The 26069-nt window shown below is 40.4% G+C and overlaps 1 protein-coding gene across 3 annotated transcripts in view; it reads right to left on the reverse strand.

The window, feature by feature from the left end:
• FRMD3 (FERM domain containing 3) overlaps positions 1-26069 on the reverse strand; it is a 262871-nt gene that overhangs the window by 101765 nt on the left and 135037 nt on the right. For all 3 annotated transcript variants that reach the window (XM_036021775.1, XM_028523581.2, XM_028523580.2), the window contains exon 3: positions 15206-15248. In XM_036021775.1, the coding sequence (XP_035877668.1) occupies positions 15206-15248 (43 nt within the window). The remainder of the gene's footprint in view (positions 1-15205; positions 15249-26069) is intronic.

Consider the following 26069-nt stretch of genomic DNA (forward strand, 5'->3'; position numbering starts at 1 on the left):
CCCAGTCCTGATGTGTACAATCCCTGGTCCAGGCACTAATCTCTGGTCTGGGTATGTACAGGCAGCAACCAACAATGCTTCTTTCTCACATCAATGTTTCTCTGTCTCCCTCCCTCTTTCCCTTCCTCTCTCTCTAGAAGCAATGAAAAAAAAAATGTCCTTGGGTGAGGATAAAAGAAAAAGAAATTGAGGGGAGGGAAGATAGTGGCAGAGTAAGTGGAAGTTACACTCACCTCCTCCCAGCCCTGAACTGGAATTACAACTAAATTAAAGAACAATCAACCTCAATAATCAACTTAAGATCAGCTGAACAGAAGTCTTATAACCAAGGATTTACAGAAGAAGCCACATTGAGATTGATAGGAAGGGCAGAGATATGAAAAGTTCTGGCCCCACTCCCATGGGTGACAGCGGAGATTATGGAGGGATATCTCAGCTGCAAAACTTCTACCTAAGAAACATGGAGTCTCAGCCCCATGATGGGCTCCCCAGCCCACAGCAACAGAGCCAGGAAAAGTTGTCCACATAGCATCTGACTAAAATTTGTCAGGGATTCTGTCCACCAGGGAAAGACTAGAAATATTGCCCTTTATGGGGAGACCAGGCCTCCCCTTAAAGGGCCAATGCAGAAAATTTTCTTCACAGCCACTCATCCAGAGCTCCAGAAGAGGAAGGGTGGCTTAGAGCTTACTAGAGTCTTGTGAGGACAGACTGGGCTATGTGGTTTCTGGAAGATTGCTGAGAAGTCAGCCACCAGAATCCCTGTGCTGAGTTCCTCTCCTGCACTGCTCACAGACACCATCTTGCTGGGGTGAACATTCTGCTCCAAACTGCATCAGCATAGGGGGACTGCACAATCCTACCCTCCCAGCCCCACGGTAGCCCCACTTGAGCTCAAGCCCTGTGGAGGAGTCTGCCACCTGAGCCTATGATGTGGAGACTCTCTAGATGGGATTCTGAGGGCAAACTCAAGAAGAATCAGAGTTAGAGTTGTGTGATTCTTGGGAAGAGACCATTTCTCTCCCAGTCCACCATAGGCTGGAGGACCCCAGCCCCATGCCACCTGGAGTGTCCCACTCCCGACAGCTATTTCCAAGAACCAGCCAGGAGAGACCCCAGCAGCCCCTCTGTGCCAGCCCAGAGTACCCTGCCTCCAGCAGTTATAATGGTCCCTCCCAGCACCCCACTGGAGAAGCCACAGTAGACCCTCCAAGTGCCAGTCCAGAGCACCCCACTGGAACAGCCATAGTAGCACCTGAAAGCACTGCCCAGCCTGCCCCTCAAGGGCCATAGTGGCAGCATCCTAACCCACAATGGAGATACACTGTCCCCATCATGGGAGATGCATTAACTCTACCCTCTGGACTATGGGTGGCCTTGTGCTGCTGAGCTTGCAGAAGATGCTCTAGCAAATTGGGCAGAATGCGAAAAGAACCAAGCATAACAGAAACCTTTTTTCTTCACACACCAGACCAGCAATCTTGTGCAGGGCCCTCCCTGCACAAGGCCAGACCACAGTCTGTGTGAGCCTAATGAACACTGCTGACCTCATCCTGATGAATCCTTGAGACCAGCCCCACACAAAGGTCCTCAGGCACACAGCAGGTGGCAGCTGACCTTGATGTATCCTGAGAATCTTGTTGAGTGGCCTCAAAGTCAGAACTGGCACCAAGTTTGAATGTGAATCAGTCTGATGAACACCACTTGCCCCTACTTGGTGACTCACTGAGAACCCCCCTCAAGCAACTCATGTGCAGCCAGAGGCTCTTTCAGTAGCTGAGCCTAACAGGCAGCTAACAAGAGAGGGCAAATCTCAGAGAGTCTTGGGCCTTTAACTGACCTGCCCCTTGGGCTCAGTGCTGGTGGAAATCAGCCTTGGTGTGCAGCTAGACCCCTCCCACACACAACCAGACCCAGCAGAGGCAGTTACAAACTGGATAGCTTTGTAACTCCAAACAGGTAGCCCAGAGCCCTGCACTGGATCTCCCCGTCCAAGGGATCCCAGAACCAACACAACCAGTGGTACAGACTACCTCAGAGCACAATCCAAGTAGCTCCACAAGCAGCATACACAAAAGGAGACGTTGACAGATATCAGCCCCTGTTGGGGTGAATTCAGCTTTATGGAGCCAGCTCCCATACAGTAGCTCACATAGTGTGATCAGAGTTGATGCTTATACCCTAACATAGGGGAAACCCCACCCACATGTGGGCCAATAACAATTAAGGCTCAACTACAATAGAAAGACTCTCATAACCACATAAGGTACATTCCTGGAACACATAGCTCAGGTAATTAGGGAGACTGTGCCCCTGAGCCCCATGAGACAGCTGCTACTTAAGGCCACTATACTAAGGCATAGCAGATCTACTTCATACACAGAAATAAATATAGAGAGGCAGCTGAAATTGGGAGAAAAAAATGCCCCAAGTAAAAAAATAGGAAATCTCCAGAAAAAGAATGACATGAAATGAAGGCAAGCAAGTGACCAAATACAAAGTTCAAACCAATGATTATAAGGATTCTCAAGGAACTTAGTGAGAACTTGAAAGCCATAAAAAACAACATAGAAACCATAAAAAGAAACAGTCAGAAATGAATAACACAATATCACAAAAGATGAATACATGAGAAGAAATCAACATCAAACTAGATGAATCATAGGACTGAATCAGCTATTTGGAAGATGAGGTAGCAAAAAGGAATCAATCTGAGCAGCAAAAAGAAAAGAAGAATTTTTAAAAACTGAAGGTAAAGATAGTCAAAGGGACCTCTGGAACAGTATGAATCATAACCACCATATCATAAGGATATCAGAAGGAGAAAAAAAAAAGCAAGGAATCAAAAATCTATATGAAGAAATAATGGCTGAAAACATTCTAATCTGGTGAAAAAAAGACATCTTCTTTGACCACAATGGTATGAAACTAGAAATAAATTATAAGAAAAGAACCGGAAAATGCACAAGCAATGTGAATAAATAAATGTTACTAAACAATGAATGGGTGAACAATGAGATCAAGGAAGAATTCAAAAGTTACCTTGAGACAAATGAAAGTGAGCACACAGCAACCCAAAAACCTTAGGACACAGCAAAAGCAGTCCTAAGAGGGAAATTCATAGCATTAAGACCTACCTCAAGAAACAAGAAAAATCTCAATCTAACTTTACACAGAAAGGAACTAGAAAAAACAACAAACAAAGCTCAAAGTGAGTAGAAGGAAAAAAAATAATAAAATGAAAGAAATAATAAAAGAAAATTAGAGAAGCAATAAACAACATAGATATTTTTAAAAAAAGAATCAATGAAACCAAGGGCTGGTTCTTTAAAAAGATAAACAAGATTAACAAACCTTTAACCAAAGTCATCAAGAAAGAAAGAGGCCTCAAATAAATCAAATTAGAAATGAAAGAGAAGAAGCAACAACTGACACCACAGAAATACAAAGAAGTATAAATATTTATACATATACTACAAACAACTGCATGCCAACAAATTAGACAACCTGTTCAAAATGGATAAATTCCTAGAAACATACAATCCTCCAAAATTGAATCAAGAAGAATTAGAAAATCTGAACAGACTAATTATAACTAATGAAATAGAAGCAGTAATCAAAAGACTTCCAGCAAACAAAAGTCTTGGACCAGATGGCTTTACAGGTGAAACTTACCAAACATTCAAAGACCCAACACCTCTCCTTCTCAAGCTATTCCAAAAAGTTCAAGAGGAGGGGAGACCCCCAAGCTCATTTATGGAGCCAGCATTATCCTAATTCCAAAACCAGTACAGACACTACTAAGAAAGAAAATTATAGGCCAATATGCCTGTGGAACATAGACGCAAAAATCCTCAACAAAATATTAGCAAGCCAGATCCAAAAATACATTAAAAATATTATACACTATATCAAGTGGGATTCATTCCTGGAGTACAAAGTTGTTACAATATCTGCAAACCAATAAATGTGATATACCATATAAACAAAGTGAAGGATAAACATCACATGATCTTATCAATAGATGCAAAAAAGCATTTGATAAAATTCAGCACCAATTTTGATTTAAAAAACTCTCTGCAAAGTGGAAATGCACTTCAACATAATAAAGGCCATACATAACAAACCCACAACAAATATCATACTCAACAGGGGAAAACTAAAAGTATTTCCCTTGAGATCAGGAACAAGATAGGGATATCCACTACCACCACTCTTATTCAACATAGTACTGGAAGTCTTAGCCACAGCAATCAGACAAGGGGAAAAAATAACAGACACCAAAACTGGAAAGGAAGAAGTAAACTGTCATTATTTGCAGATGACATGATATACAGAAACCCTATGTACAGAATATAGAGTATATACAGAACCCTAAAGAAGCTGCCAAAAAAACTACTAGAACTGATAAGTTAACTCAGTAAAGCATCAAGATATAAAATTAATATTCAGAAATTAGTTTTATTTCTATATACCAATAATGAACAAGTAGAAAGGGAAATTAGAAAACAATCCTATTTACAGTTGCATAAAAAATACCTAGTAATAAATTTAACCAAGGAGGTAAAAGACCTGTACTTAGAAAATTATAAGACACTGAACAAAGAAATTGAAGAAGATACAAATAAGTGGAAGCATATTCCATGTTTATGAACAGGAAGATTTAACATCATTAACATATCCATACTACCCAATGCAATCTATAAATTCAATGCAATCGCTGTCAAAATACCAATGGTGTATTTCACAGGACTAGAATAAGTAATCCAAAAATTGATATGGAACCACAAAAATAAAACCAAATATCCTCAGCAATATTGAGAAAGAACAAACTGGGGGGTATCACACTACCTGATATCAAACAAGTCCATAATAATCAAAACAGGATGGTACTGGCATAAAAACAGCACATAAATGAATAGAACAGAATAGAGAGCCCAGAAATAAATGCACATCTATATGGTCAATTAACATTTGAAAAAGAAGGCAAGAACATGCAATGGGGTAAAGACAGTCTGTTCAATAAATGGTGCTGGAAAAACTGGACAGATACTTGTAAAAAGTAAAACTAGACCACCTTCTTACACCATATACAAGAACAAGTTCAAAATGGATTAAAGACTTAAATGTGAGACCTAGAAACTCCTAGAAGAAAATATAGGCAGTAAAATCTTGGATATTTCTCTTAGCAATATTTTTTTCTGACATATCTTCTCAGAGAAGGGAACAAAAGAAAAAAAATAAACAAATGGGACTAAATCAAACTAAAAAGTTTTTGAACAGCAAAGAACACCACCAACAAAACAAAAAGACAACCTACTGAATGGGGGAAAATATTTGCCAATGTAAGTCCAACAAGGGGTTAATATCCAAAATTTATAAAGAACTCAACTCAACACCAGAAAACCAAGTAACGCAATTGAAAAGTGGGCAGAAAAGGGGGAAGGGTTTTCAGGAACATCTGTAAAGGACACATGCACAAAACCAAGGAGGGCTGGAATCAAGGGAGGGAAAGAGGGATGGCTGGGGTCGGGGGGAGTGATGGGGGTAAAATGGAGACAACTGTACTTGAATAACAATAGATAGATAGATAGATAGATAGATAGATAGATAGATAGATAGATAGATAGATATTCAATGGAAAAAAGTAGGAAGAAGATCTGAATAGAAACTTCTCCTAAGAAAACATACAGGTGGCCAAGTCAAAACCACAATGAGATACCACTTCACACCTGTCAGAATGGCCGTCATCAACAAATCAACAAACAGCAAGTGGTGATGAGGATGTAAAGAAAGGAGACAGTGCACTGTTGGTGGGAATGCCGATTGGTACAGCCACTATGGAAAACAGTGTGGAGCTTCCTCAAAATATTAAAAATGTAATTGCCTTATGACCCAGTGATTCCACTTCTGAGAATACAGCCATTGAAACCCATAACACTAATTCAAAAGAACATATGTACCCCTATGTTCACTGCAATGTTGTTTACAGAAGCCAGGGTTTGGAAGCAGCCCAAGTGTCCATCAGTAGATGAGTGAGTAAAAAAAGCTGTAGTACATTTACACAATGAAATACTACTCAGCTATAAAAAAGAAGGAAATCTTACCACTTGTGACAGCATGAATGACCTAGAGGATATTATGCTAAGTGAAATAAGTCAGTCAGAGAAAGATAAAATACCATGTTATTTCCCTTATATGTAGAATCTAAAGACCAATATAACAAAGAAACAAAACAAACAGAAGCCTGTTCTGTAGAATTCATCACCATATTTATGCAATGGGTTTTGTTCAGGTGTGTGACTTATTTTCTTTTTAAAGAACATGGCAGTTGAACTTCTTCCACCTGCTCCCTAAAAGGAACATTTTGATTCCAGTATTTATTATAAACTGATTACATGCATACTTTGTCTTAAGTCGAGGGCCAGGGTAAAAAACCTTCTAAACTATGACACAAGTATGTGAAAGAGGACTTGGGACAGGTTTCCCCAGTGGGGTAGAGATGTGGTTACTTTCCCTGTGGAAGTCTGGAGAAGTAAAATGTGTGAAGCTTTACTGCCAGATAAATATGATCAAGTTCAGAAAAAAAAAAAAACCATACACAAAGGAGAAAAATGAGCCACAAAGCAAAAGCATGAAAGCCGCCCATAAAATAAAGAGATACTAAAGGGTATGGGAGATCTATCTTAATGGGAGTGCCCGAGGCAGGGGTACACTCCCCAAATTTGTGTCTACTCAGAGCTTCAGAACATGGCCCTATTTGGTAATAGAATTTTTGTAGATGAAATCAAGTAAGATGAGGTCATACTGGGTTAGAGTGCTTTCTAAATCCAATAACTGATTGCTTCATAAGAGACAGGAGAAGGAAATTCAGACACAGAGAAACATAGAGAGAAGGCGATATGAAGATGAAGGCAGAGGCTGGAGTGATGCAGCTGCCAGTCAAGGAAGGAGTGCCAACAACGGCCAGCAACACCAGGAGCTAGAAAATAGAAATAAGCATTGGCAAGGACATGGAGAAATGTAAACCCCTGTGCATGGCTGGTGGAAATGTAAATTGGTGCAGTCATTATGAAACCAGTATGGAGAATTCTCAAAAAATTGAAAGTGGCACTACCCTATGTTCCAGCAATTCCACTTCTGGGTATTTATCCAAAGAAAATGAAAACACTAACTTGAAGAGACAAAAGCTCCCCCATTTTCATTGCAGCGTTGTTTACAAAAGCCAAGACATGGCAACAACCTATGTGACCACCAACAGATGAATGGATCAAAAAAATGTAATATACATATATAATGAAATATTATTCAGCCATAAGAAAGGATGAAATCTTGCCATTTGCACCAATGTGGATGGTCCTTCAGGACCTTTTCCTATGTGAAATAAGTCAGAGAAAGACAAATACTGAAATACTGTATGATCTCACATGTGGAACCTAAAAAAACAGAACAAGATCATAGATACAAAGAACAGATTGGTGGTTACCAGAAGCAAGGTATAAGGTGGGCAAAATGGATGAAGGGTCAAAAGGTACAAACTTTCCATTATAAACTAAGAAAGTCTCGGGGATGCAATGTACAGCATGGTGACTACAGTTAATAATACTGTACTGTACATTTGAAAGTTACTAAAAGAATACATCTTAAAAGTTTCCATCACAAGAAAAATATTGTATAACTATACATGGTGGTGGATGTTAACTAGGCTCATTGTAATAATCATTCTGCAATATGTACAAATATCAACTCACCATGTTGTACACCTAAAACTGATAGCATATATAAATTATGCCTCAATTTAAAAATTTAAGAAAATGAACAGGTGCAAGATGCTAGAAGATTAAAGTATTTGCTTTAAAGTGAGGAGGTAGAAATAGGGCTACAGAATGTGATTGGATTCCAGTGGATTTTCCCCTCCACAAATCTTTAAATAGTTCATAAGAACAGAATGATTTTACCAGGGAAAAAAAACAAACAGCTACAAGAGGCAAGGAAGGATTCTAATTCTCCCCTAGCGCCTTCAGAGGGAGCATGGCTTTGCCGACACCTTGATTTCAAACTTCTAGTTCCAGAGCTGTGAGAGAATAAATTTATATTATTATTTTAAGCCCCCCGGCCTTCATCATGGCAGCTTTAGGACACTGATATACTCAGCAAGGGGAGTAATCAGAAGAACAGAGTTAGGAGTCAGGCATCCAACTGACCTCACGAACATGGAACCTGTGGCTTTTTTCCTTGTACCAGAGCAAACTCTACTCTCCTGGCGCTCTCTATGCTACAGAAGAAGATATGTTCCCATTGACAATTAATTCAGCACCAAAGGGACTGTTCATTAAATTAGCTCCAAGGGGTGCTGAAAAGCTAAGGGACGACATGTAAACATGAAGGTTCACAAATATTACCATCAGAGACAGAAATTCTCCAGGAAGAGCCATCATAACTTCAGAAAGGGATCCCTGCAGCCATCAGCTATCAACTTGACTCAACACTGCTCTTCTGGCTAAGTCCAACCATGTATTATGCACAGGCTGGAGGTCCTCCCCACACTTATTTGCATGCAGAAGCCATTTCCACACCCCCTGCGCCTTCAGGGTGCTTCGTAAATAGAGCAAGAAGATCTTAACTATCCTGCAGGGCTAGTCAGGCAGCAGCCAGGATTAAGGAGAGAGCCTCTTTGGAAGAGGAAGCCCCTTTCTCTCATCTAGGTCTCTATTTTTATAGTACATGCTTGATGTACAATGCACTCTGATTCTTTCTGGCCTTTGTTTCCTTCTTGATTTTTGCATAAAACCTTCTCTCATTTTCTCTTTGTTTATTACCAAATAAAATACCTGAAAACATTCTCATTGTAAAATATCTGAGTAAAATATAACTATATGCAATAAAATGTGAGATCCTCACTTCCCTTCTACTCCACTCTCTTCCGCAGGGGTAACCACAGTTAGTACACATCCTGACATCCCTTCTTCTAGGTACTTTAATATTAATGTAAATAATCTGTTTATTTGCAGACAAGTGGATCATTTTCTATATGGTATTTTTACTTGCTTTTATAACTCTACGATATATCTAATAAATCATTCAGTGCCAAAAATATACATCTACCTCATTCCTTTTCATGACCCCATGTATTTCACATAATTTATTTAGCTTTCCCAAAATTGCTGGGCTCTTTATTGCTTCCAGTTCTCAGTGTTATAAGCAATGTTGCAACAGACATCCTTGCAAAATATACACCTGTGCTGGAATAAATGTTGCTTTAGACAGATGCATGGATATTACCTTGCTGGATTAAGAGAGATAGGCATTTTTAATCTTGAAGATACAGCCAAATTGCCCTCTCAAACGGCTTCACCCATTAATGCACTCCAACCGCAAGTGATACCCTCATACTTATCAACTGGATGTTATCAATATTTACAATTTTCTCAGTATAATAAACAAAAATGTTTTAATTTGCACTTTCCTTGTTACTAATGATATTGAGCATATGTTTATGAGTTTATTAGCCATTTATTTTTATTCCTTCTATGGGTATTTTCACATTTCACTATTGAGTTGCTTATCTTTGGGTTTATAGCATCATGCTTTATATATTCTGCATATTACTGCCTGTTAGGTATTTGGCAAATGCTTTTTCCATCATTTTGCTTGTGTTTTAACTTGTTTATAATTCATTTTATAGTAATTCAACAAATATCTGAATCTACTCTACGCAGTGAACAAACCAAATATTCTGGTACCAAGTTTAATTTTTGCACAAATTTGTCAGCAGTTTGCTTTGTTGCTTCTGGGTTTTAGGTTTTCCTTAGGAAGGCATGTGCTACTCTACAATTACAAAAACAGACTCCTAAACTTTTACCTAAAATGTCTATAGGTTGCTAAATATATTGAGTTTTTTAATTCATCTGAATTAATCCCATGTATGGCCTGAGGATTGTCCTTAGCTTTTTTCCCCAAGTGGAAAGGATGTGCAAAATCATGCCTTAAATAATCTATCTTCCCATCTCTGGTATGAAATCCAATCTTTATCATAGCCCATACTCTCATAAATAATACGTGAATTTGGGATACTTTTCCCACTGATTCTTTTCCTATTTCTGGGTCTGTCTTAATTACTATGTATGTCCATCACTAGTCCTCTTTTAATTACTGTAACTCATAGGCCTCAAATCACTAAGAGACAAAGGACCCTACTGTTCTTTATATACAGGGTAGGGAAAAAGTAGGTTTATAGCTGTTTATGTGGAAAATAATACAATAATTACTAAGTAATACAAGAATAAACTCTGGCCCTCACTGGTGTGTCTCAGCTGTTTGGGCATCATTCTGCAAAGAGAAAGGTCGCTGGTTTGATTCCCGGTCAGGGTACATACCTGGGTTGCAGGTCTAGCCCCCAGTCAGGGCACATGCAAGAGGCAACCAATTGATGTTTCTCTTTCTCCCTCCCTTCCCTTCTCTCAGAAAATAAAATCCTTTTTAAAAGGAAGAAAAAAGAAACTCTGTTTCATGTACTCACAACTGTAAACCTACTGTTGCCCCAGCCTGTATTTATTGGCTGATCTTGAGCATTTTCCTTCACTAATGAGCCATAGAATCAGTTTGCTACATGCCATAAAGAATCTCATTGAAATTTTGATTTGAAAATTATTGAATGTGTATATTAATTTGTAAGGAATTGACTTCAACAGTATTAACCAGAAACATGAGAGAGGTCTCTATTTATTGAGCTCTTTTTCATGTACTCTATAACAACTCCACAGTAAAAATTCAGTTTTACTTACATAAGTCTTGAACATTTCTTGGTATATTTATAAGAAATTTGTTTTTTCTTGTTATTGCTATTGTAAATTATAGCACTTTCCCCCATTATATTTGATAAACAGTTACTGCCTGTGTGAGAAAGCTATTATTTTAGCATGTCAATCTAGAACCCAAAAACAAAAGCCATTATTAGTTGTGGGTAGGGGGTAGGAAAAGAAGACAGGTGCAGAACTTGGAGAGATGCAGGGAAGACAACACCAAGTTTAAGATGCTACCAGAGCTCTGAGAAGGCATCAGCACCCCTCAGTACCCTAGACTTAGATGAACAGAGTGAGGTGTAGGGGGCCAGACAAAGAAACCTCAGAGTCACTGAGGGAAAGTGTTGTGTTTGGAACTCTGGAGAGTACTGAAGAAGTGGCAGCCACCCGTGTATAAGCCCAGAGGGAACATTTAGCTCAAGTACATGAGTGTCCCTGAGGCTGAAGCGGGGTCCGGAAGAGGCTGAGCAGTTTCTAGTTGTCCTGGTGGTGAATACAGAAGTGTTGAGAGTCAACAGTGAAAAGACCTGGAGTGTGGACTGCAAGAGGGCAGCGGCTATAGACTTGCAGGACAAGACCACAGCAGGAGCCACAGGCCTCAGCAGCACACACCAGTGCACACTCAAAGGCTGATGAGGCTAGTTACACCTGGAGAGGAGAAGCGGGGAAAGAGGCCAACAACCAAAGGCCAAATCACATGAGCTGTGCTGGGGAGCACGCGGAGAACTGCACACAGAAGAGATGTCACTCTCGCTGCCAGGATGGTACATAAGCTTCCCTGCCACATGATGCCATTCTGGGGATGAGAAAGGAGGAAAAGCTCACCATAAAAATAAGTTTGATTATATCTATTTTCAACAATATTTTGGAAAACAAGCACTCTCATATAACATAGTGGCAGTAAATTATCCTAAGCTCTTTGGATGGACATTTATCACTAAGGAAAATGTAAAATGTGTATAGCTTTTGATCCAACAATTCCACTTCTAGGAACTTCCAGTATGGATGCACAAGAAGCAAGAATGTACATCCAAGCCTGTTTATCATAGCACAATTTATAACAGTAAAAGGCTAGACACAACTTTGATGTCCATTAATAAATAATTACATATATGCATACAATTAACTATCAGAAAACCATTTTTTATTTTGTTGTTCAAGTACAGTTTTCTACCTTTTACCCCCATCCCAGCCCACCCCTCCCCCCTCCCCACCTCCCTCCCATTTCCACCCTCTCTCATTATTGTCCATGTGTCCTTAATACTAGTTCCTGCAAACCCTTCTTTCCCTTTGCCCCTGAAATTCCCTCCCCTCTCCCCTTTGGTCACTGTCAGCCTATTCTCAATTTCAGTGTCTTTGGTTATATTTTGCTTGTTTTGTTGATTAGATTCCTGTTAAAGGTGAGAGCATATGGTATTTGTCTTTCACCACCTGGCTTATTTCACTTAGCATAATGCTTTCCAGTTCCGTCCATGCTGTCGCAAAGGGTAGGAGCTCCTTTCTTTCTGCTGCATAGAATTCCATTGTGTAAATGTACCACAGTTTTTTGATCCATTCATTTACTGATGGGCACCTAGGTTGCCTCCAGCACCTGGCTATTGTCAATTGTGCTGCTATGAACATTGGGGTACATAGGTTCTTTTGGATTGGTATTTCAAGGTTCTTAGGATATAATCCTAATAGTGGAATTGCTGGGTCAAAAGGCAGACCCACTTTTAGTTTTCTGAGGAAATTCCATACTGTTTTCCATAGTGGAGAAAACTGTTTTTTAAATGAAACCAATCATCTATCACTGATATGGAAAGAACCTCTAAAATTATTAAGAAAATAACAAGGTGAATAACAGAGACTTATCTCGTATTTGTTCCTAAAAGGGCCTTAAATATGTTGAGGAAGCTTATATAACATAAAGAAAGTTCCTAAAAGTATATACAAAACATTGTTAACAATAGCTATTTCTTCAGGGTGGGCTTGGAGATAAAAGGAGGAAAAGAAAGGAAATACGGTTTTTATTTTAAACTTTTCTGAACTGTTAGAAAATCCACAAACATTACATTATTAAAAATGATTTTTAAAAAATACCAGTAAGAAATAATAATAATGCCTTTGTAAAGAGTTTGTTAACCAGGACAGCTGGTCTTCTGCCAACCCCGGGAAACACCATTCCTGGGAACACCCACAGTCAGAGGGATCTTATGAGGTCGGGGCGAATGACCTGAGAGTTGGGCATTGTTCTACAGAGGGAGGCCGGAATGGCAGCAGCTGTTCCTCCAAGGACCTATGCTCTCACCGCCTCTCTAAGGCAGTCCGAGTAGGAAAGCCATGCCCACACCCAGCTGGAAGCTGTCTGGGGTTCTGGAACAAGATCCTTTTGATAAATTCATAAATAAGTACCAGGAGTTAGACCCAGTTTCCCAGAGTTAACATTTTATAAACTCTAGTTTAAATATTTTTTCTCATTTACATGAAAGTTATTGTTTCCAGGACATAAGTATAAGACTACAGAAATTCTTGATACAAAGAGACAGCAATAACAACAACAACAAAATTAGGTTTGTGATCTTGAGAAAATTACATGAATTTTCTTCACTAATATCCTTAATACAACGGGGGACTGGGTGATGGATAGGAAGACCCCTGCCAGTTCCTGAATCAGGGAGCCACTGTGTCTGGTTTAGATATTGAATTTTACACAACTCTTTCTTCCAGATTCAGATTCCATTCATCATTAAACTGAAATTGGCCAGCAGTCAAATGTCACTCTTTATATCACTTTTATCCAACACTATAAATTTTGCGTCCCCTGTTCAGATTTACTAATGGTAGAGACAAAGCTCTTAAGCAGCAAATTCTTCACAAGTTTTAAATTTTTCTTCTATTAAGTGGTGAAATATATCTTACTTTAGAGATAGATTTACATTTCAAAATTGTGTATGGCCTAAGGAAAATATTTCATGACACTTAAGAACCAAAATCAAAGAACCATTTACTATAAATAAGGGTCCTGGGAAGTAGTCTAAATATTTTAAACTATATAAACAAAAATATCAAAACTTAGTCATTGGGGCATAAAATCTAGGCATCAGTTATTTTTTTTTTTGCTCAGACTCAATAGTTCATTCTCATTATCCTGCAAGTCACTCTATACAGAGTTCCCCAGTACCTCTGTCCTGGTAATTACTAAATACTCATCCCAACTCTATTCCAGACTCACCCCAACAGATGGATCTCCCTGGACCTCCCACGCTCACTGCTGTCCCTGTTTTCAACTCATGCATCTTTACTGTGATCTCCCTGCAGTACCCATCACTCACGGGAGCCATGGGCGTTAGCTGTCTGGCTGTCTTTCCTTCACTGGCTAGACAGTTTGCTCTTGAGAGATGGGAGAGGGAAGGGGAGAAATGGGAAGAGAGGAAGACGGAGGGGAAAAAAGTCAATGAGGAATAATTATGTTCGTTGCTAGTGTGCGCATTGAGTTTCTTCTTTCTTCCACTTAAAACCCTGCCCAAAATAATTTCTTCATATTTGGAGAAAGAAAAGAATCCCCTGAATGATGACAACTGACATAATGTGTGCTAACCTGATCTCCGAGGAGAAACTGATTTATCACCTACATTTCAGAGCCCTGAGAAAGCTGGCATAGAGGGATAAATTAGTTTCAGGGCAGGTAATACATTTCTGAGAGGCATTTCAGAAGCTCTCCTCTAAACCATAAATAAAAGCAGGTCAACAGCAGCCTGACACAGGTAACCAGGAGAAAACATCATGCCCACCCAGGACCACCAGTGAGCACCCTCGTCACAATGCCTCAAGTGGACAGCCAGATATTCTAAAAACTGGCTTTCCAAACCGACTTCTCCAAGAGCTCATCAGGGAAAAAAAATTTTAATTTAAAGGGCAGGTCAGAACACCAGAGCTTGAAAACAATTACTCAGAAAAAAACCATTTATCTTAGTGAGTTTGAGGGGTGGAAAATTATACTACACCCTTCAGTAAAGTTACCAGGAAGATTGATTTTAGTTCCAAAATACACCGCCCCCACAACTGCACTTCCCACCCTGAACCATTTTCTAGCAACCCCCACAATCAAAAGGAACCCAGCCCTTCGTGATTGTGTTTAACTGACATCTAACCATCTAATCCAATTCCCTTGTTCAAATATGGATGTGAGGGTAAAACAGTGGAGAGGGAAAGGCCCAGGGGGCTAGAGGAAAAGGGACTGCAAGGAGGCTCGAGGCCAGCAAATAAGAGAGGTCACACCCCTCTCAATGGGAGAGAGAAACCCCGCCCACCCACAGATCTTCAACTAAAGTAATTTCTTCCCTGGCAGGAAAAACTGTCAAGAGACAGCACCTGTCTTTGGACATTTCATAGCAAAAGTGAACCCACAGATTGACACTTACATTTCATTTGCTTGGAGATGGACTTGTTAGGTTCAAGCCAGTGCTGGGGAGAAAAAAAGAGATTGTGGGTCAAATGGCAGGACCATATGATGCATTCTTAATAACCAAAAGGAATTTAATAAAGATATTCTTTTTCCAAAGTACTGCCTTGGCTCCTATAGATATTCCTCAGGGGTCCACCTCTGAAGATTGGCATGAACAAATCGGCAACAATAATACCACAGGCAAGGGTGTAAATTGCAGAGGATTAATCCTTTCTGAGTAGTATTTGAGTCATACAGTTGGTAGGGGAGAAAGACAAAAGAGAGAACATGTACTTAAATGGGATGTTCTAGTGGCTCTAGTTGACTCCTAGGTGGTTCTTTGTGCTCCATTGCCCTGGGCAAGCCACAGATGGCTAAATACTTTGACATATACAACCTTAAAGAGTCACATTCCAAGACAGCATGAGCACCGGGCTCCCCTTCCCTAAGGTGGCCTCCTCTCAGATTAATAGTGAGCTGAGCCAGCATGAGACAGATCACACACAAAGCCAGGTCTTCCTCTGCACTAGGGAGGGACAAATGATTTTAAATCTCATTTCAGAGGCCTGAGGTCATCAAGAAGGAAAATCAGCTCCATCACAAAACAAAGGAACTCAAAGACCTGGGTAGCCCAGAATCATGTTACAGCCAGGCGTTTGAAGCAACACCATGCTGGCCCCAGCAGCCACTCTCTCCACACTATGTGTGAAGGTCACTTCACCATGTTGAGATTGGGGCAGTTTTAAATATCACATGATATGTCTGAAGCCACTTAGGGAACAGCAGGAAGCATCACTTTCTACACCTACAGTTTATGAAGACAGTAAGAGAGCTGTCATTATGTTTCCATCAGAGGTCTGAGAGACCTCACTGATGGGTCACCTCCTATCCTGCTTGGTACTGGAGAACAAAGAAGAGGAGGAAACTTACCAGTTGAACACTTAAATACTTCACTCTACCTCATTTGTGTCATCCAGTAAGCCTAAAGGTGTATTATCACTATTGCCTGATATAATGCATAACCATATAGTTTAATAAGAGTTGGCTGAGTGTTTACTAAGTGCCAGGTGCTACTCCATGGACCATCACTATTGCTTCATTTGCAGATGAGAAATCTAGGGCTCAGGATGTTAAATGGTGAAGCCCATGTGCAGTGGAATTCCAGAGCACAGGTCCTTAATCTTGGTTCTGCAGCCTCCTGATGGATGGGTTCACTCTAAAAAGTATGCTTCTCTACAATGAACATTCACTCTTTCACCAGAAACTGAAAAATTGAGTGATCAAGTCAGTTGTTTCCAGTCCAGAGTGTCAGGGCTCTGTGGTCTTCAAAAGACAACATCATGAAGAATCTAACAGAAAACCACACATTCCCTCCAGACAGGTTGCACAGAAAAACTAAAATAGCAAGTTTCTTTGCATATGGACAAAATATATCAACTTATTTGGGGAACGCTGGCTATCTTTTTTCCTTTCCCCAATTTTTTTTTATTGTGGTAAAGTACATGTAACACGTAATTCACCATCCTAACCATTTTAAAGCGTGCAATTTAGTGCTACTAAATACATTCATAATGGTGTGCTACCATCACCACTGTCCATCTCCAGAACTTTTTACTCTTGTAAAATTTAAACTCTACACCTATGAAACTACAACCCTCTTTTCCCCCCTTCTTCCAGGCCCCTGGAAATTATCATTCTACTTTTGATTCTCTCCTCTAGTCAGAAATTATGTTTGTCCTTTACACAGTTATGATAGAAAAGTAGAAAATGTGTTGATTATCCACTTACTGGCTATATAACCTTATGCAAAAATATTTACTCTCTCTGTGTCCCAATTCAACAACTATAAAAATGGGAATAGCAGTAGTACCTATTATACCTTGTAGGGTTGTTGTAAGAATTTTAAAAGTTAATAAACATAAGGTGGCTGAAAGGTGGCTGGCATGTGGAAAATAGTAAGTGCTTGTTTGCTAATGGTGTTGTTACTTAAGTAAACTGGTTACTACCAGTTTACCTGGTAGACCACATCTTTCCATACATGGCACTCACAGAGAATAATAAAAGGAGTATCTGCTGATGCAATTACTTTACTAGAAATAAATTGAGTAACTTAGAACTAAGATGAGAAAACAAACAACAGCAGCCAGAGATCAATACCTATCACTATTATTTCACGGAGGGAAAATCACCAGTCATTTTGCCAAGAAAGTCTGAAATATAAACAGGTTTTCTGAATTCCTCTTGCCTGGCATCCTCTGAACTCCTTATCCCTTCTTAGCCTAACTTTAACCCGCCAGCTTTTCTCTGTGCCCAGGGATGACAGGTAAGTTTCATTCTGTGTGCCCACACCCGGTAGGCGGTGGCTATCTCCCAGGGCTCTGAGGAGGGTTCCCGGACTGCACGGAGGCTCATGAGGGTGAGTGCCTTAGAGAACTGGCACGTCTGCTGTAGAGCGGTGGGAAATATCACCCAGATACGAAGAAAGTCATAAGCTGAGAAAGTTTGGGAACCTCTAAAGCACGGTAGCATACAATTCATGTGTTTTCTTTTTTAAATAAAAAGTTCAAAACCCTGTCACATATTACAAAAGAATACATAACAAGTATCTAAATGTATTTTTAAAGTTCTGAAGTGATACACACTGAACTGAGAAAAGCAGAGGCAGAATAGGAATTTAGGCCTGCTGATCAAAGGAAATGATGACTATTTTTTCTGTAATATTGTAATTCAAATATTTACATGTATTGGTGCATTCCATGAATAATTTAAAAATCAATTTTTTAAAAAAGAGAAAGAAAGATAAGTTCTACTTAGAGGATAAAGGTGGATTTCATATCATTTAGATTCAAGAGGAAGAATTTCATTCATAATAGGCAAAGGCCAAATCCAGCTAAGCATCCAGCACTGACACGGGTCCAACTCAGAAGCCAGCAGGGCTGGATTCAAATCCCTGCTCTGCCACTGACTGGTGGTGTGACCTACAACGAGTTCCTCTGTTTCCTCACTTAATGCATCATCGTGAAGTGTGGAGGGTTAATTCATTGAGGAGCCTTTAGAACAGAGCTGAGGGCATAGTGAGGGCTTGGTAAACACCAGCAGGCCCCATTTCTTCACATTCATTGAGATAGCCCCCTAAGTTGGTAGACTGGCCCCTCTTGATGAGCCCACCTTCGTCATTCTCATCCTTTCTCACTCCCCACCTCACCTTCTTTCTGCTTTACATGAACAGCTAATTCTCCTTCTTCTTTTATTCCTCATTTTAGAGTAATGAGTTGGACAATGAAGTTAAGTCTGGAAGAAAAATAACCATCATGATGTACTTGGTAATTAGATATAAGGCTTAGAACATTTGTTGCACTTCTAGTTTTCTTTCAGTTGCTATTTGGAATAGATGCTATGTTGTTTTCTTACTGGAAACTGATACTCCCTGAGAGAGGCAGGGGAAAAAAATAGTCTACCAACCAAGACTCTGAATTTGTGCTTGGTTTACCATGACTGAAACCTTCCTTTCCTCTACTCTCATTTAAAATAAAAATCCCAACAACTAAGAAAGCTAAGACACAACCATTGATTCCTAATGAGCTCAGGAAGCGAGATCAACCAGAGGATGCAGAGTAGCATGATTTGAAGGTATTAGGGAGGTGTCTGCAAAGATACTGTCAGGTCTGCCCAGGCCTCTCGGATAGCTTTCCCTGTAGTTATGCAATAGTCTGACTCCTCGCAGGAAGGCTGCCCTCAGGTTACTGGAAGCCACTGCAGGGTGGAGAACTGAGTCTCCCCACTCACCCCACCCCACAGCAGGGCAGCTCTTTAATAACCAACAGGTATGGAAGGATGAAGGCCTCTGCTCCATGGCACTGTGGCCAGGACAACTCAAAGGCAAGGCCTACACTGTCCCAGAGCTCCTTTGTGGGACTGAGCCCACGTCACACTCATATGACTTTGTCTGACAGCCCCACTAGCATTGCCTCCTTGTCTTCCTTGCCCCATTCCCAAACTCTCCTACAAGGCTTTTCCTGGGAACATTTCCTAAAAACCTGGAATTTCTATCTCGGGATCTGTTTTCCTGACAGAATGCAACATGGACCTAACACAGTCTCCCTAAGTCTCTACCAAGAACTGCCCTCCATGATATTTAAAAATCCTTCCCTCAGAGGTTTACTCTTTTTACTTTAGGTTTGAACCCTGGTAACTGCAAGTCCCCTGTGAGAGGCCCCAATATAGCAGGGTTTTCAGTATTGACAATCTAGTCTGACAATACTTCAGATCATTTCTTAGAACACATTTATTTTGATTGACAGCAGCTTGCAGAAAAAGAGTGGAAGGGGGTGAAAACCAAGGAGAGAGATGAGAAAGCCTCCAGGCCATGATTTCCTTACACGTGACCTTGAGGGGTAGGGGGAGCAGGTTCCAGGACCCTAAAATTCCCTCAGCTCTCATGTACCATATTCTGTGAATTTGAAGGATGAGAACATTGCCAACAAATGTTTCTTTTATTTTGTTAGACCCAGCTGTACATAGTCCTAAGAGATCATTTTTCTCTGCCCTTTCATATAAATAGTGTGTTTCTTTTGTACTTTCTAATTTTGGCTTGTCTGACAAAAAAAAGAAGGTGGGTGTGAAACAGTGATTACTTGTGACTAAGTAGATTGATTTTTAATTTGGTATCTGTGCACATGCACACGCGTGCACGCACACACACACACACACACTCCCAAAAGTAAACAAGTAACAGTTATCTTCCATTGTTGGGCTTCTGTTGAAACTGATTTAGCCTATGATTACAGAATAAATTACACACCTCTCTGTTATCTCTCTCAAAACCCTTGGTGTCCTAGACATGAATAATCTGTAGCCCACAGAAATGTATTAAATAACCCAGTGGGGTTTCACACAAGAATGAATGTGCCTCCTCCCAAACAAAAGAGTGCTTTCCCCCTCAGGAGTAACCAGATCCAAAATTTGACCAATTCTCACCGTAGTCCTGAAAAGATGGCCTGATTCTCCCATCTCACCTGGACAAAGCCCCAGCGTAACCTGGTCTTTGCATTATCTAGCCAGTTTATGCCATTTCTGGGCCCTGTGGCCTTTGCTGGGAAAAAGAGAATGTCATCTGAAGAATGCAGCCTTAACAGAATGCTCTGTTAAGTTAGAAGTTACAGGTAGGCTCTAGTCATTTAGCTACAGTAACAATGGTTCCCACTCCAGTTTCTATAAAATCCACTACACATGGCAACTACCACAAAATTATCTGTAGATCCGGTACACTCAAAAGTTACTGTCCTTTTGGAAGTCAAACTATGTTAAAAAAAAAACTTCATTACTTTTGTGTAGTGTTTTTACTCCTTCAGCCATGACTGCTTTTGTATTCTGGGTGCTCAGTGATGAGCAAAACAGAAGTAATACCAGAGAAGAAACACTGTAAGAAACAGAGGTGGAAACAGGAAGGCTAGGAAAGAATAAGCACCTTTTTTATCCTTACAGGACCAGACAGTAAATACTGTAGGCTTTGTGGTCCACACAATCTTGGTCAGAACTACTCAACGCTGCCATCGGTATACAGAAGCAGCCACAGATAATACATAAATAAGTAGAAGTAGCTGTGTTCCAACAGAACTTTATTTACAAAAACAGATTTGGGGGTGGAGGGGAGGGTGAGCAATCAGCCTGACACTTGTGTTACAAGCCCTGCTCTACATCCAAGAAATCCTGAACATTCACTTAAAAAATTACTAGTCAGAAAATGCAACAGAGGTTATAAAAACATCCATTGCTGTTTATTTTAAAATACACTGGGATACCAAAATGCAATCATAAGGGAAATTAAATTCCCTCAAGGTTGTTACAGTGAAATTTACCACTCTGTGGCATTTGCTGTCAAGCCATATAAAGTTAACATTGTCACCATACTGTTCAAAGGTCAAAGATCTCCTAGTTGCTAGACCTATGGACCTTCACAAACTCTTTAATGTGCAGAATAGTAAAAAGATCGGTTACATGTGTTGATAATATGGACTAACGCACTTAAAGCACAACTTTATGGCATAGCTACTATTAGTGTCCTCATTTTTCAAATGAAGAAATGGAGGCCTAGGTTAAAGTGCCTGCTCAAAGCCATACAACCAACAACTGACAGGGACAGGATTTGTCCCAGTCATCCTGGGACCACAGCTCTTGGCGACAGTGTCCCCGGATCCTCCTTCCTTCCTGATGTTTGAAACTGGAGCCATTCCCCTTTGCTAAGTGTATAACTGCCCTTGCTTCCAGAGTGTCCCTCTCTCCTCATTCTCTTCCTCCTTCTCTGTATGGTCCTCGTCAGCTCCTTTGCAGGTTTCTCCCGGTGGACCATCTTTTAAAATATGGATGTTGTTTAGCTGTCAGAGTCTCCTCTCACTCTATATTCTCTCCCTTATCTCTACAATTTATTCTCAGGGCTTTGAAGCAGTGAAGGTCTCAGGGCACCAAAATCTCTGCAGCCTAAACCTCTTCCTTAAGCTTCATATCCACCAAACATCTCCACCTCAGCATCTCACCAGTATCCCAAACTCCACCCCTCCCTGGAACCCACTCTCTTTGAACAGTTTACTTGGTAAGTGGTTCCATTTGCACTTGGAGCCCAAAGTGGCCATGTGAGATGTCCAGACGCCCAGCTGGAGAGGCCATGTAGAAAGGCCCTGAAACCACATGCACAGGGAGCCCCAGCCCCACGCACCAAGCCCCACTGTCCAGTCACCCCCATCAAAGCACCAGGCATATGAAGACGTCTTAGACCCCCAGACCAGTCCCCCGCTGACTAATACTGAGGAAGCCCAGTCAACACCACGTGGAGCAGAATAACCATTAAGGCCACTGAGTTTTGGAGAGACTTGTTACACAGCAATAGATACCTAGAACTCTCATTTCTTGATATGGACTGAATGTGTGTGATTCCCCCGACTCCAAATTCACCTATAGAAGTTCTAACCTCCAGTGTCACAGTATTAGGAGGTGGGGCCTTTGTAATTAGCACTACCCTAATTATAATCAGGGTATGAAATTACCATTAGGATAGGGACCCTCATAATGGGATTAGTGCCCTTACAAGAACAGGAAGAGAGACCACAGTACAAGTCCTTGCTCCCTACCCCACCTCCTTGCCCCCAGTGCCATGTGAGGACACAGGGAGAAGGCAGCCATCTGCAAGTCAGAAAGAGAGCCCTTACCAGGAAACAAATCTGTTAGCACCTTGATCTTGGAATGTGAGATCAAGCCTCTAGAAAATGTGAGGCATAAACGTCCTGTGTAACTTACCCAGTCTATGGTGTAGCTTAGTCAGCCCAAGCAGACTAAGATACTCGTTATTACCCTCGATGCATGTAACACATGATTACAATTGCGCCTTTGAAAGATCTGCTGGAGCATGGGTGAAAAGAAATAAAAGTCTGCCTCATTGGTCATTTCCTAACCTATATTTTTATTCCACCAAGTTCCACATCGTAGTTCCATTCTAGTCTTTTTTCCAGCTTGACTTAAAAATTGTCTTTAAAGTTATTTTGAAACTTTAAACCTGCTAGTCTCCAGAGCTGTCTGATGAGATTGCCTGCTGGAAGCCTCCAGCGAGTGCTTCTCTCACTAATGAGGCCATTTAGCCCTTATCTCCCTAATTAATTTGTCTTCATCTAACCCAGGAGGTTCTCACCACCAAGGAGGAAGACCATCCTACCTTGGATATCCTATTTTTACCTAACTTAGACAGGGAGAAAATGGCATTTTCCCAGCCTCATTTATTCTTATGTCTGCTTTTTGGCCCAGAAAAGATAACCAGTTCGTATGTTTGCTACTCCCTCCACTAAAATTATGGCATCCAGGTTGGCTTAGTGACTCCCAGATTGCAACCTGTCTTTATTGGGCATCCCATCCCTTTCAGGAGAGGGCATTGGATGTAGATCAAGTAAATTATGAGCAATCATTTTAGTTAAACACCATATTCTACTTTCTGCTGAAGGAACATGAGAGTTTCCCCAAATCTGGCAATGTTCATACCTTGGGCCACAACTGTACCACTAGACAACACATCCAGTTTTCAAGCTACTGTGGTAGTGCTTTGTTCCTTACAACTTAAGGGCCCAAAGTCTTTTACCCCTAAGCCAAGGTCCTTGTCCATATCCCTCCAAAAACAGGAGTCTAAGCTGTCTTGATTTTTTACAAGAGGACTCCATAAGCAGACACACTCATGCCCAGTGATGTGAGGCAGCAGGACAACCCTGCTCTTTAGTGCAGGGCTGCCCTGAATCCCAGCGACCGCTCTCATTCCTAGTTCCGAGCACCTGTGAAGCCATCACGTCTAGGAGCTGGAAGTAGCTCTCAACAGCAAGAGCAGCTGGAGGCAAACAATGCTGTCTGGCTTCTTGGCACCATCCCCAGAGTGAAGCCTCAAATCATTGGACCTGTTTATATTCCATTCCATGTCTTTCCCAAAGGTACCTCCAGAAAAAGCGAATTGCTCCAACATAGAAAAGGTCTTTTCCCATTATTAATAAAGTTCACTGATAGTCTTACTAGTCCTTCCTGGCTACCAACATAAACACCTCAGGGCTATGGTTATATTTGGGGGAGGGAGTCATCAGGGTTCAGCATATCCTCGCATCCACGACTTCCCAGGTCATCCAGTCAGAACGCATGTCCAATGGCCACATGACACACAAGGCCCTAACACAAGGTGCTTGAGGAGGCTGCCCCAGAAATGTGGGTTTTCCAAAGTGAATCTGTTGTCTGTAGGCATGAGTCAGAATGCCACTGATGTGGCGGTAAGTGGGTTAAACCAATGCTTGGAAATGGGAAAGTTAAAACAAAAAGCACTGGGCCCACTCTGCCAGCAGACTGTAACCAACCACCTACAACCAAGTCAGTCCTCCAGGACTTAGAACTGGGGCATTTGTTAAGCATTCGCCCTAGTTCTAAATCACTGGAGGTGATGTCCCCAGCTAAGTGTGGAAAACAGGAAAGGGTTAAAGAACAAGAAAGAAAATCAAGGGTGATAATATTTCATATCATAATCATAGAAACTTGGAATTATGAAATCCAATTATTTCAAAACTTCAACTTTCATGAGAAGTTACCCAAATACCTGAGCAGAAGTGATGGAAAGAAAATGCTACATTTAAAAAAATATATACCAGGACTTAAGCCAAGTACTACACCTTTTTCATTTGGAATTATTTCTTCTGAGACTTCTAAACTTAGAGTCCCAGTTTCTATATCAGTAAAATGAAGAAAGTACTACACGCCTTTTCCCTAATTGTAAGCAACTAAGATGATATGCGTTTGTCAAAAGAAAAACGTCAAGCAGGTTTTTATTGACCAGCATTGAATCTGCCACCCCTTAAGTCAAATTTTAAAAATAATGGGAATTCTGTGCCCTTAGCATTAAAATAGCAAAAGATAGTCATTTACTGACTCAGTCCTCACCACTCCCAGAGCATATGGGGCAGGAGACATCTTGTCAAACATATGGTGTTCCAAATGTAAGAGTACTAAATATTTAATATTCCACGATGGTTTGCCACAAATCAAATTGTGAAGAGTTGTAGGCAAACCACCATTTCCCATTGCAGAGGTAAGTTCCACTTCAGCTTTACTAAATAATTTCATTTTCTCTGTTGATTAGCTTTATCCAAATAATTAATTGGTTTTATTTTCCATGGAGAAGAAATATACGTACTGTTTAAAAAAAAAAAAGCTGGTCAATTAATTTGTGCTTGAAACTCCCATATCAGAGTTTGTTCCTTGAGTCCATTTTTCTAATTATCCAAGGCTCATTTTCCCTTGTTTTTTCCCAACAATCATCATAATAGCCATCCTGCCTTTAAAAGAAGTTATTTGCATTTCTAGGTTTTTAACTTGCTAATCATGGCCTTTTTTCCTCATGAAATTGCCTCACCTAGACCTAACCAATACAGAGTAATAATAGTTAATAAGAATAAAAATATCACATGCCATGTACTTAGTATATACCGTTTGTTAAGCATTTGCATGCCTTATCTCTGATTTTCATATCAACTCCACATGTAGGTATTGCCATCTGTTTTAACAATCAGGACAGAGTCAGAGAAGCTCAGTAACTTGATCAACATCACAGAGCTTATTAACTAGCAAAGATGTGATTTAATTCACATCTTTCAGGGTATAAAGTCCATGTACTGCTCAAACACCCATGTGAAGCTACACTCACATTGTAGTCTCAAAGTCAAAAGGCTAAAACAGCTATGTGGTGCAGGGGAAAAACAAAGCTCTTTAGAGAGCCCTCTAAGCAACTGAATGGATACATCAGATAGAAGAGTTTGTTTTGGAGGTCATGACCCACATTTTTTTCCACTAATCTACTATCCAAATCTGAACATTAAAAATTAAGCTAAACCGAGTCAAAATATAAAGAACAAGGAAGTGCATCATTTTAAAGACTTTTTAACTTTAAAAATAATAAATTTAGAGACATAGAAAATTTGCAAAATGTTGTATAAACTTCATCTATCTTCCCCTAATTTCAGCATCTTATATAACTATAATACAGTGATCAAAATTAAGAACCCAGTAGGAACACAATACTACTAAAGTGTAGACTTAAACTGGAGTTCATCAGTTTTTCCACTACTGATGCTTCTCTGTTGCACAATCCAGTCCAGGACCTCACATGGCTTTAGATGCATCTCTCTAATCTGTGAGTTTCCCAGTCCTTCCTTGCCTTTCATGACCTTCCTGCCTTTGAAGAGTATTGATAAGCTACTACAAAGAATGTCTCTTCATTTTGTCTGATATTTTCTCAGAATTTGAAGGGGGTTAGGCATTTTTATGAAGAACACCCC

The sequence above is a fragment of the Phyllostomus discolor genome, chromosome 3 (assembly GCF_004126475.2).
Source record: "Phyllostomus discolor isolate MPI-MPIP mPhyDis1 chromosome 3, mPhyDis1.pri.v3, whole genome shotgun sequence".
NCBI classification, from domain to species: Eukaryota; Metazoa; Chordata; class Mammalia; order Chiroptera; family Phyllostomidae; genus Phyllostomus; species Phyllostomus discolor.